This window comes from Crinia signifera, chromosome 4 (genome assembly GCF_055691185.1).
Source record: "Crinia signifera chromosome 4, ASM5569118v1, whole genome shotgun sequence".
Classification (NCBI taxonomy): domain Eukaryota; kingdom Metazoa; phylum Chordata; class Amphibia; order Anura; family Myobatrachidae; genus Crinia; species Crinia signifera.
The window spans coordinates 99,381,901-99,400,755 of record NC_139220.1 but is presented as its reverse complement, the minus strand read 5'-3'; the positions used below and the strand labels follow the sequence as shown (position 1 = coordinate 99,400,755).

The following is an 18,855-nucleotide window of genomic DNA, read 5'->3' as shown; positions in this document are numbered from 1 at the left end:
TGCCAGACTCTGCTCTGGTCTCGGACAGCAGGGGCTGCTGGGACATGTAGTTTTTTTAAGTGTCTTGCAGCCAGGCACTTAAAACAAAACTACATGTCCCAGCAGCCCCTCCTGTCCGGGACCAGAGCAGACCAGACTAATGGATACCTGAAGCATTCCTCGGTGAGAGCTGCTGCTCAGGAGGTGTCAGAGTGGTGCTTTGAGAAGGTGCACTGCCTGTGCGGATGAGGGGAGGAGGAGGACCCAGCAAGTCACAGGGATCCAAAGAAAACACTGCAGCAAGGATCTCCCTGTCAGCCCCCACCACAGTGAGTACTTGTATTATGAATTTTTGTTCAGGCTGACCTCTGTTGCTCCCCCCCCCCCTCTCTCTCTCTCCCAATTTCTCCTTTCCCTCTCTCTCTTCTGTTTCTCACTTTTTGCCACCAATTTCCCCATTTCATTCTGTCTCACCCTCCCTCTTCCATTTCCACCTATTCCCTTCTCTCTCTCTCTCTCTCTCTCTCTCTCTCTCTCTCTCTCTCTCTCTCTCTCTATCTCCCACTCACAGTCTGTGACTACAGGCACACTCTGCATGGTTTTAACACTGAGGACTGTACCTGAGCTGGGTCAAACCCAGATAACCTTCCTACTGAGCACCTTACTGTCTGGGATCCCCCACCAACCACTGATCTGGCCCACCTCCCAAGTTTCAAAGCTTCCGGCCACCATGATTGTTACCCATCAGAGGCACTAACCAGCTTTGTCAATATAAAAAACAGTGCCATTAGCACCAGACATTTCAGTCACAGGTTTGGCAGATCCTCTAAATGAAAAGATTGGTTTAAACAAGTGCGCATGTCCTTTTTTTACAAGCTAAGAGTGGGTTGGTGGACCCAGGGACAATTCCATCTTGCATCACCATTCATTAATCCCACTGCTGTGAGTCAGTGTTTCATTCATACAGTATGTAACAAACTACCATCTGTTTGTGCCAAGGCTCTGTCGCCTAGTATAATAACCAGCCAGCTTGCTGCAGACCTTAGCCTAAATTGAAAGAAAACTAAATTGGTTGGTAAAGTGGTTGAGGTGAGAATATAGTCGATTCCTTACAGTTTGCCAGAGGAGGTGGACAGGCAGGTGAACTCTCTGTCAGTGGGGTGCAGAGTTCACCATATGTCTAAAAGCTGCAACCTTGAAGCTAGTGCCATTATACCAAATTTGTGTTGGTGTCTGCCTGAAGGATTTTGAATTTGTCTGTCTAAAGATGGGTAGGCTAGCATATTAAAGTCACCACCAAATCGAATGGGTAAATGCACATGAGGGGATATTAACGATATGAGCTTACACAAAAAAGACTAGAATAAACTTTTGGTGCATAGAAACTCACACATACATACTGTAAACCTTATCAGAGAAAGTTAAATGGCATATCAAATAGCGACCTTCAGGGTCTGAGATAACATTTGAGACTGTCACTGGCAGCAAAGATTTGGTTATAATTACCAAGCTTCTGGCCTTGGAGGTATAAGGGGCAGAGGCCTGTACTTTCCAGCCCAGAGTGGAGAGCTTTAGCGTCTCCGCAGCCGTGAGGTGCGTCTCTTGGAGGAAAGCTACATCAATATGTAATTTTGATAGGTATATCAGAAATTTCTTCCCTTTACAAGGGGAGTTGATGCCCCCTATATTCCACGATCCTAATTTAATAGACATTCTTATACATTAGTAAGTGATACAGTAAACAATATTCACGACCTTGAAATGAAGTAAGATATATCTTTTCATTGCCATGTTCATGTGTGGGGAGAAAGGTATGTGTGGGGGGGGGAGATAGTGAGGAGGAGAAAAAAGCTTGAAAAAAGGGAGAAACATTAGAACAAACAACAAATCTAATGGAACTTCCGTAGTATTAAGTACTCAACTAGCACTAAATGTGCAACATAAAAAAGCGTATTGCTCCTAAGGCATACACCCTAAATTAAATGGTAGACATTATCTATCGTGTATTACAGGCTTTCCCAATCACGGTCCTCAAGGCACACACACAGTGCAGGTTTTAGTGATATCCAGGCTTGAGCAAAGGTGACTTAATTAGTACCTGAGTGATTCTGATTAAACCATCTGTGCTGAAACCTGGAGTTCACTAAAACATGCACTGTTGGTGTGCCTTGAGGACCGTGGTTGGGAAAGCCTGGTGTATTAGGTACAGTGAGACCCAGACAGTGTGGATAGATCATTTGTTGTAGTCACGTCCAATCTGTCAGTTGCCTCTAGTTACACAGCTGGGTTAAGTGTTGGCGGGGCTAAGTGAGGGGGGGGACCAGGGGGGGTGACTGTGATATTTGGAAGAAAAACTCTAGCCGGGTTGGAGAGGTTCATATGTAGACAGCTTCTGATAGGCATCAGATTATGAGAGTAGTATAGTGTCAATGTCTCATGTTCGTAGATGGTAAAGATGTCTGAGCACTGGGGAGAGAAGATGGGAAGCAGCAACAGAGACAAGCAATTTAGTATGACACACATAAGCTTGCCGTTCAGGCAAAGGGTGGAATTCAGTCTCAGTCAGACATCTGGTGAGTGGGGCGTTGCAGTGCTCCTTCCTCCTCCAGTCCTCCAGGATTTTTTTTTAGCATCCAAAGGTGACATTAAGTCGTCAAATGAGGTTCCCGTGAATATACGTAACTTCGCCGGGTATAATAATGCAAACTTTCTATTATCTTTGATCAGAGGGGAGGAAAGGGGAGAGAAATCTTTCCTGGCTTTAGCCAGTTCTTCCGAAAAGTCTTCAATTATTAGAATTTTATTACCTTCCCATACTATGCTTCTGTGCCTGTGGGAGGCACCCAACAACAACTATTTGTGCAAATAGTTGAGAGTTTTGAAAATAATGGCTCTGGGTCTGGCTTCCTCTTGTGGGCTTTGCGGACCCAATCTGTGGGTCCTCTCTATTACCAAGTCGTCACATTGATCTTGGACCTCCAGCAAGGTGGGCAGTGTGATCTTTATAAAATCATATTGCTCCTGGCCTTTAACAGATTCTGGAAGACCTATGATTCTAAGCTCAATGTGCTTTATCTATGTTTTCCAGGTCCTGTAGTTTATTATGAACTTGATGTAGCTCCCTTAGTGTGTCTGTGAGATTCCTGCTTTAACTCTGTAACTGCCATGAAGTTGTCTCCCACCGTATGCTCAGTAACAAGCATTCTTTGATTCAGCTGTGCTATCTGGCGGGATATGTCAACGGCCTGCTCCTTTAACAGGAGACCTATAGCTGCTCTGATGGCCTGTACCATATCTCCATATGTGACAGGATCTGAAGGGGCTATTAGTACCTGTTGTGTGGGGTCCGGTGAAACTGAGGAGGGGATGGGAAGCAGGTCCTCCTCTCTGTGCCCCTGCAAAGGGTCCTGTGGCTTTGTGCTGCTGCGAGAGGGACAAGCTGTCGGCCATGGCGGGTGCCATCTTGGATCTTCGTCCCACTTCTCATGCTCCCACTGAGCGCGACTTTTCATGCTGGGCATGGGGGTGAGGTATTGGTCCATGCAGTGGGTCAGTGCCTGAGTGCCCCTGCGTTGATGTGACAATGGAGGGAGGCGTAAAAACACCATGATTTGAGAGGCTGGGCGGCCTTATAGCGGAGCAGCTCTGCCTAGCTGCCTCTCATTAGGCTGCCGGATCCGGAAGTCCTATTATGTGCAGGGCCGGATTAATAATGGGCCTGATGGAGCTACAGCTCCAGGCCCACTCTACAAATAGGCCCACTTTTTTTAGCTGAGGGCTGGGGCTTTCCAACAAGCCCTGCCCCACGTCGCTAGCCCCCGGAAACTTGAGATACCGTCAGACAAAGCTGGAACGTTTTCCCCATAGGATAACATAGGACCCACTAATTCCGACCCCCACCCAGTTCCAACGGCTGCCAGTTCCCCCTCTGGCATCAAAGAAGCTTGTGGTTGATCTCATTCAAACCCAAATTGCTGGGCCTTCAGTCTGATATCAGGTCCAGTTTCACGGGGCAGTTTCCCAGTTTCACGGGACCAAAATCATTTGAAGCCCATTTAAAAGTCCTTACATTTGATACTGGTCTCATGTAAATGGGCCAGTTGGTTCCAAAGATATAGCTGGTCGGTTAAAGGGGGGGGGGGGGGGTGTATTCTCTCAGCCTCACACCAGAAAATGCAGGGACTAGGCTGGTGTAAAAGGGGCCGGAAATGTCCCTGCATGATCCTGGGACCATATTCCAGGGTAAATCCCTGCATTTTCTGGTGTGAAAGGGGTATTATTTCAAAAAGTGCTGCAGTGCTCTGAATACAGCAGGGCAGCCCCCTGCTCTCTGCTCGGCTGTCAATGGCTGTCATTTGTGCCCGGCTGCGGCTGTCCCCCAGTTACTGCAAGCATGTATTCCCCCTTGGCAATGAGCATGTAATCCCATATGGCAACAAGCATAGAACCCCTGGCAATGAGCATGTAGGTAAGCAGCACTTATGTAGCATATTTTTAATAGGCATTATGGTGTTTGGCATAATACGTAAAGGACATTATGGTGCGTGGCTTAATACGTAATGGACATTATGGTGTAAATTTTTAATGCGCGCCTTTGGCGCACAATGCCCCTGTTTATGAAGCATATTGTACATTATTGCTCAATCTCTTTGGTATACATGGCCGGACTGGGACCAGAAATCGGCCCTGGCATTTTGAGCACACAGGCCCACCGGAAGGAGGCGGGACCCTTGCGCGGCGAAGCTGTGCTGCGAAAAGGGGGCATGGCCTCGTGGAAAGGAGGCGTGTCATCAGAAAATTAAGGCGTTACTCATTACACATTATGGAACACACGTAATGCCTATTACAGAATATTACACCATTTAATATGTCCATTACACATTATGGCATTTGCACACACCATAATGCCCATTCTTCATTATGGAACACACGTAATGCCCATTACAGAATATTACACTATGCAATATGCCGATTCCACATTATGGAACACACCTTCTAATAATAGCCATTAGAATGTGAGTGCTTAGTACCAGTGGGAACACACATATAGGGCAGTATTCAATGAGCATTTTGGCGATGTGCAGCGAATCCTGTTTAGGATTCGCTGCACATTCGCCACTGCTCGCTGCATTCCGGAGCCTTGCCGGCTCCAGTATTCAACGAGTCAGGGGCTCGCTGCACCTGACTGGCGAATTTTAACTCCTGCGGCGATGCCGCAGGGAGCCCGAGGACGGCGGCAGGCAGGGAGATGGAAGTCTCCCTGCCTGCCCCAGAATGTTTGTGGGGGGGGCGGTGGGCTCCCCGGGTGCCAGGCAGCACAGGCTGCCCCCCAGGGGTGCCAGCAGGGTACCGGGTATATTCACTACACCCGACCATGCATATGTAATGATCGGGTGCAGTGAATATATGAATATCTAATGAGCGGCTCGGCTCCGGCCCCCTGCTAGCTGCTCTTGTAAAAAAAAAATATATTTTTTAAATTAAATATATATTCATGTGCTTACAGCACATGAATAAAAATAGCATGCCCCTCCTCAGAATAAAATTCCTGATTTTTTTTACACCAAATGTATAAAACAAAACACTTTATTTTAAAAGTTCACATTCCACTTCACCATAAAAAGATAGCCATTGCTACTCGGTGAAGCATGGCGAAAAAACCTTGAAATGTATTCACCATCTGGTCATTGAATAGGGTGATTCACCGTTTTAGTCAAAAATTCTCCTTACAGCACAAAATCGCCATAAAAACATGGTGAATCAGCCTCATTGAATACTGCCCATATTGTTTTCCTCCCTTAGCAGAAGTCTCAGGGAGGAATGCTCTGCAGAAGTCTGCAGTGCTCTGCAGCCTGCCAGTAAGTGCTTCTTCCCAATGACAAAGGAGAGGATGACACTCACAGTGAAAGGAGTCAGACTCAGGACAAGAGTGTAGGACACTCACCAGTACTCTCGAAGGCAGGCAGCCCAGGACAGATCCACGTTATGACTGCTCTTCTCTGTGCCCTGCCGTACAGCTTCTCCTGCCCAATGTGGTTGTGCTAAGAGCCGGCACTGCTACCCACACAGTGGAGTACGGTACAGCAAGGAGAGGAGGCGCCGCCGGACAGGAGAGGCTCCATTCTCCGCTTCGTCCCCTGCATGTTAGCAGCATGAGGCCTGGTACTGTCTATACACACAGCGGGCGGCGTGCTTCAGACGTTATGACGTTGCTGCATCGTGGCCGGCCTCTCAGCTCCCCCCAAACAGGCTGCTAAGGAGGGAGGTGGTTCAGATGTGCAGCGGTCGTGTCATTAGGTCAATATGCAAATGACAATGCTGCCCGGCGCAGAGCAGCATTTGCCAGAAGTGCCAGATGGCCAGTCCGGCCCTGTTGGCATAGTGTGTATTTTGGCTCAATCCATGTACCAAATTTTGCCTTAATCTGTGTGGCATAATGTGACTTTTGACTCAATCCGTGTGCCATAGTGTGAATTTGGCTCAGTCCGGGTGAATTTTGGCTCATTCCATGTGGCATAATGTGTAAGAGCAATAACAACAAGCGCTTGCATTTGACAATTACAGTAGATCTAAAGGAAAGGGTTTAAGGTTAAAGCGAGGAGGAATAGATTAGGAATAAAGACAAATAAGAAAGGTAAAGAATAAAAATAATAATAAAGATAAAAAATAATAAAATAAAAATAATAACAAAAAATTATGTCTTTTATTCACCTTTACTTTTATCTTGATTTTGTATTATTATTTTTATCTTTATATATATATATATTTTTATATATATATATATATATATATATATATATATATTATTTTTTATCTTTATTATTATTTTTATTCTCTACCTTTCTCATTTGTCTTTTAATCCTTATCTATTCCTCTTCGCTTTAACCTTAAAACCTCTCCTTCCTATCTACTGTAATTGTCAAATACAAGCGTTGGTGTTATTGCTTCTAGCAAAACCTTCCAAATTACTAACACTTTCACAGAGCAGCTCACACATAAGCGCAAATTCTTTTTTTGGGAAAATTTCCCATAAATCCCTCCCTAATGTGTAAGAGGCAAGTACAGTATAATGGGGGTTACTATTGTGTGGCATGAATTGTATAAGGGGTATATGGTGTGGCAAACTTAGGTGACCACATAAAAGGTGCTAAAATGTTGTCTACCAAGTTTTGGCTTTCAGTATTTTTTTTATGACTGGAATGCCGCCTCACCCCACAAGTATATTAGGACATCGGTGTCCTGTGGTTGCACCTTTGGAGGGCACCCACCAATATATCTCCCTGCATTTTTCCTATGCCAGCCCCCTGCCTTTTCCAGGCATATACAATAGGTTGAAAGTATTTACACAAATAGAGACACACCCATGAGCAGACCACCCAACCAGAACACTGGCCACGCCCCCCACATTATTAGGTGCTGGCCACAACCCCTAGTCTTGCGCATAATAGGCCCTTGATCATTTTCAGCTCCAGGCCCATTTAGACCTTAATCTGGCACTGATTATGTGTAGTTTAATGCTGAAAATCATCCACAAAAAAACACTGAATATTGGATTTAAATGGTGGCAAATCTAACTTAGTCTACTCCTGAATTGTAATGTACTGTATCACGCAAGCTACCTGTACAGTTTGTGCAGCCAAGTAAAGATTCTACCAACAAGGAAACCAATTAAATTGAGTATGTATGTATATATATATATATATATATATATCGGAAAAAAAGGGGGGGTTGTGACCTTAACCTGCGCTTTTAGGGCAGCAGCACTACTCTAGGGCCTCGCGGTTAATTGAGGTCCGATAGGAAGAGATGAAGAAAAAAGGTATAGAGGTGCGCTTAGATGTGTTTCACCAACATCAGACTTTTCTTAAAAGCAGAAAATGTTTATTCCAGACAATAAAATTCCATATAAAATACATAAAGTAAAATACAAAATATAACTTTTTTTCAGTAAGTATTTTCACATCGGTGTATGGCTTCCTGATTCGACCTCAGATGTCTAATGGTCTGAGAAAACCTACGCGTTTTGTCCCCTAGGGACTTCTTCAGAGGTAATACACCAGGATCTATAAGGTGAAACAATGTCGTGAATGGATAATGTTTTGATATTTAATGAAGAAATAGGATGGGAGGAAGGAACATGCGAAAGAAGGAAGAGGGAGGGGAGTAGAAATAGTGATCTTTCCCATAGAGGATGGACTTAGACGGAAAGAAAAAGCCTTTAGGACCAGTGGTCTGATGCACCCAAGTGTGACTATCATATGTTAGTGGATCATATACCATTTGGTTTAATCGGTTCTCACTCCTAGATATACTGTGAGAGGAACCTTAGTGATGTACATGCTAAGGTGTGTCCAAAGCCAGTGTTCGTGAGTCACGAAACTGACTCTGTATAACGAATAATAGCGTACTCTGAAATAAGTTAACAAGGTGGCAATAAGTATACTCCTCAAATGGACCCTTATTCACGTCATAGTGGGTATACAATGTTTACAATGATTAACTCGGTACAATGTAATGATATTGAATTTGTTTCAATAAAACTTCCAGTAGTGGTTCAATTTACAAAGAGACATGTTATAACTGGACTAGCATTACCATTCCTCAGATTTAGCCGTAGGGAAGATAACAACATGATAGAACATATAGGGAATTATTCACAATGTGCTACTTTCAATTCATAGTGGTACAGTATGTAACATCAGATGTTTCAGTCATTACGGTACAGAATATAACGTCTAATATTAACCAATTAATATATTTTTGCCTAATCGGATTATTCACAGACTTATGGTGTCGTATCATAATTGGCTACAAATGCACGCTATATTAGAAGCAAAGAAGATTGTACATACCAGAAATGAACAATAACAAAAACACCTCTCCTGCTGTGTTTTTTCCCAATTCGGTAAATTCTAGAAAAATGATGGTAATAAATACTGGTCTATTAGGGTGTACTGTCACTCATTTAACTTATAGTGGGTCTCAGTTAATTTTAGCATATAATGTTTAATAAAAATAAATTTCTCGATCAAACTGTTACATAGAGCCCAATATACTACTGAGAGTATAACACTCAGCAGGTGTGGCTCTTTTCCTTGAGGGCACAAAGCTGCTGAGAGTATCTAGTTTCATGGTTACATTGTAATCCATCACCTGAACTTTTAATTTAGTTACATAGCGATATTCAGCTATATGGAGACATTTCTCATGGTTATTGTACATATTAAGGGTAATTACAAAGGGATGCGGTCATCTATTAGAATGAACTTAGGTCTACAGTCATTAGGTCGACCCCACTAGGTCGACTGGCAGGAAGGTCGACCTGACTTAAGGTCGACATGGGCCAAGGTCGACATGACTTAAGGTCGAATTTGCATAAAGGTCGACATGAGGAAGGTCGACTGGTCATAAGGTCGACATGGGTTTTTCACTGTTTTGCCCTACCATCCACTAGGGTGTGGTGGGAGAATAAAATAGTGTGCCGAGCGCAGCGAGGCACCGGGCCCGAAGCATTGCGAGCGAAGCAAGCGATGCGAGGGTCCGATTCTCATTGCCAACTGTGTCCATGTCGACTGTGTCGACATTCGGATCAAAAAACAGTGAAAAACCCATGTTGACCTTATGACCAGTCGACCTTCCTCATGTCGACCTTTATGCAAATTCGACCTTAAGTCATGTCGACCTTGGCCCATGTCGACCTTAAGTCAGGTCGTCCTTCCTGCCAGTCGACCTAGTGGGGTCGACCTAATGACTGTAGACCTAAATGCAGTCTGACGAATGATCCCAACCCATTACAAAGTGGTATAAAAATGGAATACCTTCCAATATATAAGATCAACCCAGTGCAACCTACCAGTATCTATGTCGAATGTGGTGTCAGTAGTCAAGATGGAGAAATAATCCCCGTCTTATCTGCTGGGTTTAAATACCCTAGAGGGGCTGACATCACTTCCTGTGTAAGGGTAATGTGGATGTGTGGATATCTACCTGTTCCCCTGTGTTAGTGCTCCTATCGTTATCCTGATTAACCGGCTCTGTATAAATAGACTGACCTCATTAATTACCAAGTGTATTATAGTGCAGAGGGGCTAGTAATAACCGTAAACTCGCCGGCGGGGGTAGTTTCCGGGAACGCTATGCGTTCCAAATTGCGTTTCAAGTTTGGAGGCCGGTCATATGATCGGTTTCCTCCAATAGACTCTGCATGTATCATGCACGTATTCGTTTCCCTGAAAAGGGGCAGGGACGTATTACTGAACGTGCCGTGCGTGTCAGTCAGGGGTTTCTCCCCTAAGTCTTGTGGCGATCATGTGACTACAGTATCAGAGCGGTCATGTGAAAATGGTGTATATATTTACACGGGTTGTCATAGCAATGTGGTGATGTGGTAAGGACCTCATCCTGCATGTCAGTTAGATCTACAAGTGGTGGAGCGCACATCATCTGTGGGGGGTTGTGATAAAGTGCCTATATTACGATAATGATAATTCTTCTATTAGGTGATCCTGAATAGTGATCCTATATGATGAGATAAACAATATTTACCTTTATAATGCGATAATGCAAAGGGCGTGATATTACTTCTATTAAGTGATCCTATACGGTGATCCTATATGATGAAATATATGCCTATAGGGCTATATACAATTAATGGTGCTAGTCCTAATCAGTTTTAATAATTTTAATAATATTTAGGGGAGGGTTATATTCTCCTCCCATATTATGAGAAAAATGAATTTACTATATAGGATATTACTTAATTTTATAGGGGGGTGAGTGTATACTAGTGTTGTGAGGGTGGTGAGGGGTCGAAGTCTAATGTGTAGATAGGACCTATTAATGGCCCTTATTCTGATTGACGCGGACTTTACCGCGTACTTACGGATCGCGTCTTTACGGCGTCTGCGCATGCGTGGAGAACGCTACGCGCATGTGCCACGCCTTGACTCGGTACCAGTTCGGCCAAATCCCGTCCAAAACTGTTCACCGCTATCAGTCGGGAAATAGGGGCGTATTATGGGCGTCATGCGGAATGACACATGGGCGTAGTTTCAAAGTGGGCAAAACGGGGCGGAAACATGGGCGGACACGGGGGAGTACACTTATGTTGGGGGGCGTACATTCGGAAACCACTCCGAATGCACGCGAGCAAAAAGGGCAGAAATGTGCGGTGTCCACAAGTGTACTATTGCTTTGCGGACACCACTCGTTCATGCGGTAGGCGAACGTACGCCTAATGACTACAACCATTAACACCTGAACCCAATAGAATCTACTCCTTTACTCATTACTCACTAATAGGCCGCTTGTCAGTGCTTTAATTGAAACCATTGCTGCTTCAAGGAAACCTTAGTAATCCCCCACATATGCTGTACTTGTCCCACACTTAAAAACTGCTAACAATGGACATGACTGAATCTTAATACTATCAATACACATGTGTATTAGACATGTACTCATGAAACCACACACATTGATTCCAATTCCAAATAAGCTGTTTTTTATGAGGATAGGTAATTGAATAAGTGGGTCATGTGATGTATTGCAGAAGATACTTCATAGTGGGTTGTTTGGCGTAAATACTCCGCTTACGGGCGGTAGCACCGCTTGGCTCCCGTTCGGATGCGGTATTTCCGAGCATACTCTGTAATACTCTGTAATACCGTGCAGAATCGGAGTGTTTCTCCCGCACACGCATGGTTTGTATGTCGTCCGTAAACACGCCCTGTTCTTAAAGAGTGAGTCCGTCCGAATGCGGAGGACACGTGGGCGTTTCTACGGACGATGGCCGCATGCGGCAAAACACCGTGGCGTGCGGACCGCTCCGTAAGAATGCGGGAATATCCGCACCGATCAGAATAAGGGCCAATGAGTGGAATTTTGACCGTATATCTAGTGTGTAGATAGAACATGTTTGTGAATATGGTTCTTGGTCTACAATGTGGATGGGGCATAAATCCATATGGGGGATACTAATATCCCTACCTGGAGGTTTTTATACACTTAAGGTGAGGATGGGTGCGTGCTAACGTAATGTTCATTAGTGATAGGGCATGTATGTGAAAAAAGTCATTCTACTACAACCCCGGTATAGAAGGGTACCTCCCAGTTGCAGCCTATATAGTGGGGCATGTTTACTCCATTTGGGGGATTTAAGGTATACATAATGCAGGGTGGGTCGGATTTAAAGTGATGACGACATCAATACAGATAGGCCTCCTTGTGGGTGAGGTAGATGCTGTTTCCAATTTATGTAGTTTCCAATTTATGCATTTATACAGGCGAGACCATCAAAATGATATAGCCTTAACTCATCCGGTTTATAGCTGGGTTGATCTTATATGCACATGTTGTTTTATTTCATGATACACATCTATACATTCCTTTGAGTTTGTTAATACAATGATCTTATACACCAATTCTAACCCGTCTCAGAGTGTATGGAGCAGAGACAAAGAGATTATAGTACAAGAGAAGAATTTTAAGAGCAAAAGGAGGAGAGCAGCATATATGGGCTTATAAAAAGGAGACTATGTCGACATTATTGTTGAGTCCATTTGGGGATAGTGAACCCAGGGTGTATATCCAAAAGGTCTCGCGTTTGGATAGTAATAGCTCTCTATTACCCCCCCTTGGGTTCAAAAGAATATGTTCAAGGGCCGTAAATGAAAAGTTGTTTTTATCTGGATTTGAACAGTGTTTTTCCTGGAAATGGCGTGGTAAATTGTGAGAGGTAAGTTTATTCTTAATTTTCCTCAAATGTTCTTGTATTCGGATCTTAAGCATTCTTTTTGTCTTTCCTATATAGAATAGTTTCTCCATATATTTGCAACAAATGCACTTGGTGCATGGGGTGCACCTGATAATGTCATTTAAAAAATGTTTGCCCAATTTAGATTTTTCTTTCCCAGGTCGAAATTGGCTTGGAGCAATTAAGCTCTTCAGGTTAGGTGCTCTTCAGAATACTACATTGGGACAGTGAGGTAATGTTGGTCCCAAGATAGGGTCTTTCAATAGCAGATGCCAATGTTTATCAAGGACTTTTTTAATAAGATGATTTTCCTTATTGTATTGAGTTATAAAGGGACGATAGTGTGTTTGGGGTGTTTTCTTTTCCTTAGGGCGGAGCATTTCATTCCTATCTGAATGTTCAGCTTTGGATCTTGCTTCTTCAATTTTTTTCTGGTCATACCCCCGTTCGATATATATAATTCCTTTGTTTAACATTAAACATCTGTGTATTTTCAGCACCCAGAGCTTAAGCTGATTTTGGCTAAATTCACTTTCCACCTGATTGTGATGCTGTTGGAGTTGCTGTCACTTCCTTGGAAGCAGCACTGATATCGCTGTAAGGTAATATAGCAGGATTCATAAATTAATTACAGAAGGCTCCTGCTGCAGTGGGGTTATTCCACAAAAAATCAACTCAGGTTTTAGACTGACCTTTTAAGATTGTTAAGAAATTTGGTATAATCAATGCTGCCATGGGTGTAAAGAAAGACCCCAAATCCTTAGAAAATATGTCCAATGATTTTGAAGTTACAGTATATGCCTTAAAAGCTTTATATGCCTTTGAATGATCAGTATTATGGTTTCATAAAATATGTGAAAGGAAAAAAATTATCCCAAAAATGTAAAATATATTAGTCTTAACTAGCGATGAGCAGGTTCGGTTCCTAGACAACCGAACCCCCCTGAACTCATCTGATTAAATGCAGGCTCGTGGACGGCTCACTCCTTCGCGCCGTATTCTGGATCCAGAACGACGCCTAACGTCATCATGCTGCTCTCAGATTCTTGTGAGACCCGTACCCTATATAAGTCCCGGCGATCGGCACAGTTTTCATTCTAGCTGAGATTTCTGACAGCATGAATTTGTCCGTGCTGTCTGATGCAGGGGGAGGTTGCAGTGAAGGCTGTGAAGATCAGCGGGGGGCAACTATGGGTGATCTACTATGTGGGACTACTAATGGGGATCACTATGGGGGACTACTGAAGGGGATAATTATGGGGGATTACTATGGGGGACAACAACAGCGGATTACTATGGGAATGATTACTAATGGGGACATGGATTACTATTGAGGACTACTAAGGGTGCTGCTGTGGGGGATAACTAAGTGGCCTCTTTATAAAAAAAGGGTGTCATCATGTGTGCCATGTATAACTCCAAGGGTGCTGCTTTGTGTGCTTTATAATTCTAGGGGTGCTGCCATGTGTGCTGTTTACTTCCAGGGGTGCTGCCATGTGCCGCATAATTCCAGGGCTGCTGCCATGTATCATGTATAATTCCACGAGTGCTGCCATGTGTACTTAATTGTTCTAGGGGTACCATAACGTGTGCTGTATTATTCCAGGGGTGCTGCCATGTGTCATGTATAATTCTAGGGCTTCGCAATATGTGTTGTATAGTTATAGGGATCCTGCCATGTGTGCTGTATAATTCCAGGTGTGCCGCTATTTGTGTTGTAACAGTCCAGGGTTAAGCCATGTGTACCATATAAATCCAGTGGTGTTGCCATGTGTGCTGTATAATTCCAGGGGTGCCGTGATGTGTGCTGTATGATCTCTGGAGTACTGCCATGAGTCGTGTATAATTGCAGGCATACCGCCATGAATGCATATAATTCTAGGGTTCTGTCATGCATGCCGTATAATTCCAGGGGTACTCCCATGTGTGCCAGATAATCCCAACATGCTTCCATGTGTGCCAGATCAGTCCAGGGGTGCTTTCTGCTGTTCTTCCATCTGCTGAAGCATATAGAGGGTGGAGTTCCACCTTTTTGCCACCTCTTGCTTCAGTTGATGGAAGGGCAGATTAAAGTCCTCTTGCAGCTACCGCAATCGACTGCACGCTGTTGTGGAATGCCGAAAATGCCTCAATTTTTTTTGGGCAACACACAGCATCTCTTGCTGTAAGGCTTTCAGGATATTACTGGCGTTATCAGAAATGACAAATCCTGAGGAGAGTCCAAGTGGGGTCACTATGACATCTCTCAGTTTTTCCAAGAGGTTCTCAGTGGTATGCCTCTTAGTAAAGCCAGTGATACATAGCGTAGCCTGCCTATGAATGAGCTGGTGATGCTTGCTAGATCCTACTGCTGCTGCTGAAGGTGATTCAACCAAGAAGTTGGCTGTCACAGTCATATAATCCTAAATCTGTCCACTGCTGCCTGTCCACATATCCATGGTTAAGTGGACACTGGCTACAATCCCACTTTTCAGGCCATGGATTACTTTTAACTTAATGTACTGGTACAGCTCAGGAATGGCTTTTCAGGAATGGAACCGAGATGGAATCTGGTACCGGGGACACGCAGCCTAGATTAACTGTTTAAAACCTGTACACTACACTGACTGACAGCCTCTGCCATCTGCGCACTACTACTGCACTACGGAGTTACACAGACCCCCAGGAAACATACACACACTCTAAGTTGCAAATATAATAATAATTGCAGTGCACCAGCAACTGTTATGCCTAGGCCCTTAAAATGAAATGGTGCTAGCATAAGACAAGTGCAGAGTTGTTCGCTGTTCGGAAACGTGGCGAGAAATTAATTTAAAGACTGGGTCTTGTGAGATCCTGACGCAGGTAGATAACATTCGGCCGCGCTCGGGTTTCTGAACGGAGTCAAAAACTCGCAGTGTTTGGAGCAGTTTGGATTTCTTGGAATCCAAACAGTTCATCTCTAATTAATATAGTATTTTTGAATGTATCACTGTCTTGAAATTTGCTTAATACAACAATAAACACTATTAAATTACTGTCTTGGCAATGTATAATGCAGCTGGCATACTGTAGGTATTCAGTTCCCTTGTTTAAGATTCACTTTTTATTTATTGTACAGATTTTCTATATGCAAATAGGATAATTGCCAGAAGACATTGAACACACATCCTGGAATATAAACAGAGCAGAATATTATCTTCCCTTTTCATTTATTTATTTAAAAGGTTTGTCACACTTCTATTTCAATGTCTGCTTGTCACTAATATGTAATATATTACATGCATAAATGTCACATGCTCCATTCACTGTGAATAACAGAGAGTATTTCAGTGTAAAATAAAGTTCAATATCCAATTTTCAGCTAAATTAGAGAATTTAACCGTAACTCAAGGGATTGGGCAGTAGTCTAGGAAATTATTAGAGGAATTAAGTAGCCATTTCAGACCCATTTGCTTGGGTTAAAATTTGGCCCCACACCCAATGTTCAGAGTTTGCGGATGCACGATTATGTGCATGCACAGACCCCAGGAGCGAACAGCTTCGGTGAGTCTCATAAATGCTGAGCTATTTTCTTCGAGAAGCAGAGAAGGGGGCGGGCATGCGGCAGCAGTAGGGGAACACCCACCGTTTTATGGGTGTCCCCAAAAAACATTGGGCTCTCCTTTGAGAATGCAGTTATGGCAATGTCTGCTCGGGGAGGCAGCAGACGTGACATGAAATCAGCATCCTCCCTGAATTCTACGGATTATAGCCAGAATGAAAGTCAGTCTAGGCTTTTATTACCAAAGGGGAGAAAAAACAATCGAAGGTCGGCGATTGGTTAATTCCAAATAGCTGAATGGTCTTGTGCATGTGCATATCTACCATAGGTACATGCAGCTTCTATTAGGCCTGGAGCTGATAGGGGCTCACCTTACTGTCAAAGCAACATGTGCTATATACAGTACATGGGTGCATGAACAATTTTAGGTTGGGGGAAGCAAGATAAAGGGGCTATTTTGAAAATTGTGCAGGGTTTTTTTTGTTCAAATATTGGCAAATCACATTATTTCTGCAAATGGCATATGTAATAGAGTGGGATTTCTGGAAAAAAAAATGTCCATTTTGCTGTGACCAAAAAAACTCACTTTAAAAATTACATCACATTGAAAACATAGCAAATCGCAAATGTAATAGGGTCCAAATCGCACACTAAACATGACTAAAAGAAAGAACAATAATACAGTAGATCTGCTTTTGGCAAGTAAATTTGACAGAAGCCTGCAGTGATCTGTGAAATCTACATGATAATATAATTCAGAGATAATTTAGAGATTCAGAGCCCTGGACAACAAACTTGTGGGTGTTCCTAACAAAAAAAATGTTTAAAACAATAAATAAATAAAACAATTCAGCAATTGTCTGCTCCTGGTGGGCTGGACTAACCCCTGTCTGTGGGTGGAGCTGAGAATGTAAAAACAACATTCTAACTTTGGACAAGGGGTATGAGCAACCAAAGAAACACACCTTTCATCACCAAAGACGGTGGGTGAGTATAATTTCCATCCACAGTTAACATTTTTGGATTCTATGCAGCTTTTTTATTTTTACTTTAACACATTTTTTTTTAAATAAATTTTTATTGAAATATTTTAATATAGTGATAACAGAATTATGCACATAGCGTAAGTTGTACACAATGGGTTACAAGAATAAATGGCAATAATGCAATAAATGACAGGGAAACGAATGAATTCCCAAACAAAGATCTTTGTATGTCTATCCATATTCGGGATCATAGTAGAGTAAGATTTTCTTGGTTTATACTCCTCTGTGTGCAAAGTAATACTATGTTCCCTATTATGTAATAAAAACTCTTGCCACTTACTATTAATTTTCCTGTTTTTACTGAACTTTGTTATAACCCATAATGTGTTAGTAAGACTAACGGACACAGACAAACATAAAGACGCAGACTGCATGTAGACTAGGGATGGGGGGGGGGGAGGGGTATAGAGGAGGAATTAGTGGGAGAAAGGTGAAGGGAAGAAGTAGGGGGGGAGGGGAATTTAGAAAAGAGAGACATTTCAGTACTTCTTATACTTATTCTGTTACAAAGAAATCTTGTGACATACAGTACATACATGGATCATACCACAATAATTCATATAGATATACCACTGGTGTTTAGAAGTATGGCTATTCTTCTATTAATAAGGAGATATGGGCCAATGCTTTACAGTATATCAATTATGATCACCTTCTGGGTGACTGGATTTACCATTTTCAAAAGCCTGGACAATATGATCTTTCGTAGGTTTATCTAATGTTTCCATAAATAACATTTATTATTTATTTATTATTTATTTATTAACAGTTTCATATAGTGCATAAACATTCCACAGCACTTTACAGAGAATATTTGAACATTCACATCAGTCCCTGCCCCAGTGGAGCTTACAATCTATATTCCCTACTACATTTACATGCACACACAGACATTCTAGGGTTATTTTTTGTTGGAAGCCAATCAACCTACCTGTATATTTTTGGATTGTGGGAGGAAACCGGAGTACCCGGAGTAAACCCACGCAAGCACGGGGAGAATATACAAACTCCGCACAGTTAGGGCCACGGTGGGGATTGAACCCATGACCTTAGTGCTGTGAGGCAGTAATGCTAACCATTACACCATCCGTGCTGCCCATTTCTTATAAAACTTTTCAGCGCCTTTTTCTATATCTAGCCTCGCGTATTTTCTCTCAAAGTATAAAATTTGAAGCATTTTTTGTTGTAGTAATTTTAGTTGTGGAGCCGATCTTTTCGTCTAGTGTATAAGAATACATTTCCCAGCAATCGCTAGTATTGTAACCAGTAAAGTAAATTTGAATTTATTAAATCCATCTAGATTCCAGGTCGAAAAGTTCAGTCCCATTATTGCCGCTGGAGAGCTGGGTATCAAAAATGTTGTTAATATACGATATCACCTTGTTCCAAAAGTGCCTCAGTTTATAACAGTCCCACATACAGTGTGAGAAGGTGGCCTCCATCACACCACACTTAATGCAATGACCTGATTCGTCTGGAACCATAAATTTTCTCCTGTGTGGGGTAATATACGCTCGGTGCAAAGTTCTTATGTATACCTCCTGCAGGTAAGTTGA

General features: G+C 42.8%; 1 protein-coding gene across 1 annotated transcript in view; it reads right to left on the bottom strand.

Annotated features, from left to right (window-relative positions):
- The window catches only part of LOC146072958 (uncharacterized), a 50,715-nt gene extending 35,589 nt beyond the window's left edge, over positions 1 to 15,126 (bottom strand). The window contains exons 1-4 of the mRNA XM_083180130.1: positions 14,882 to 15,126; positions 13,270 to 13,325; positions 9,833 to 9,886; positions 8,832 to 8,891 (exon numbers count right to left, since the gene is read on the bottom strand). Of these exons, the coding sequence (XP_083036256.1) occupies positions 8,832 to 8,891; positions 9,833 to 9,886; positions 13,270 to 13,325; positions 14,882 to 15,126 (415 nt within the window). The remainder of the gene's footprint in view (positions 1 to 8,831; positions 8,892 to 9,832; positions 9,887 to 13,269; positions 13,326 to 14,881) is intronic.
- Between the last annotated feature and the right edge of the window lie 3,729 nt (positions 15,127 to 18,855).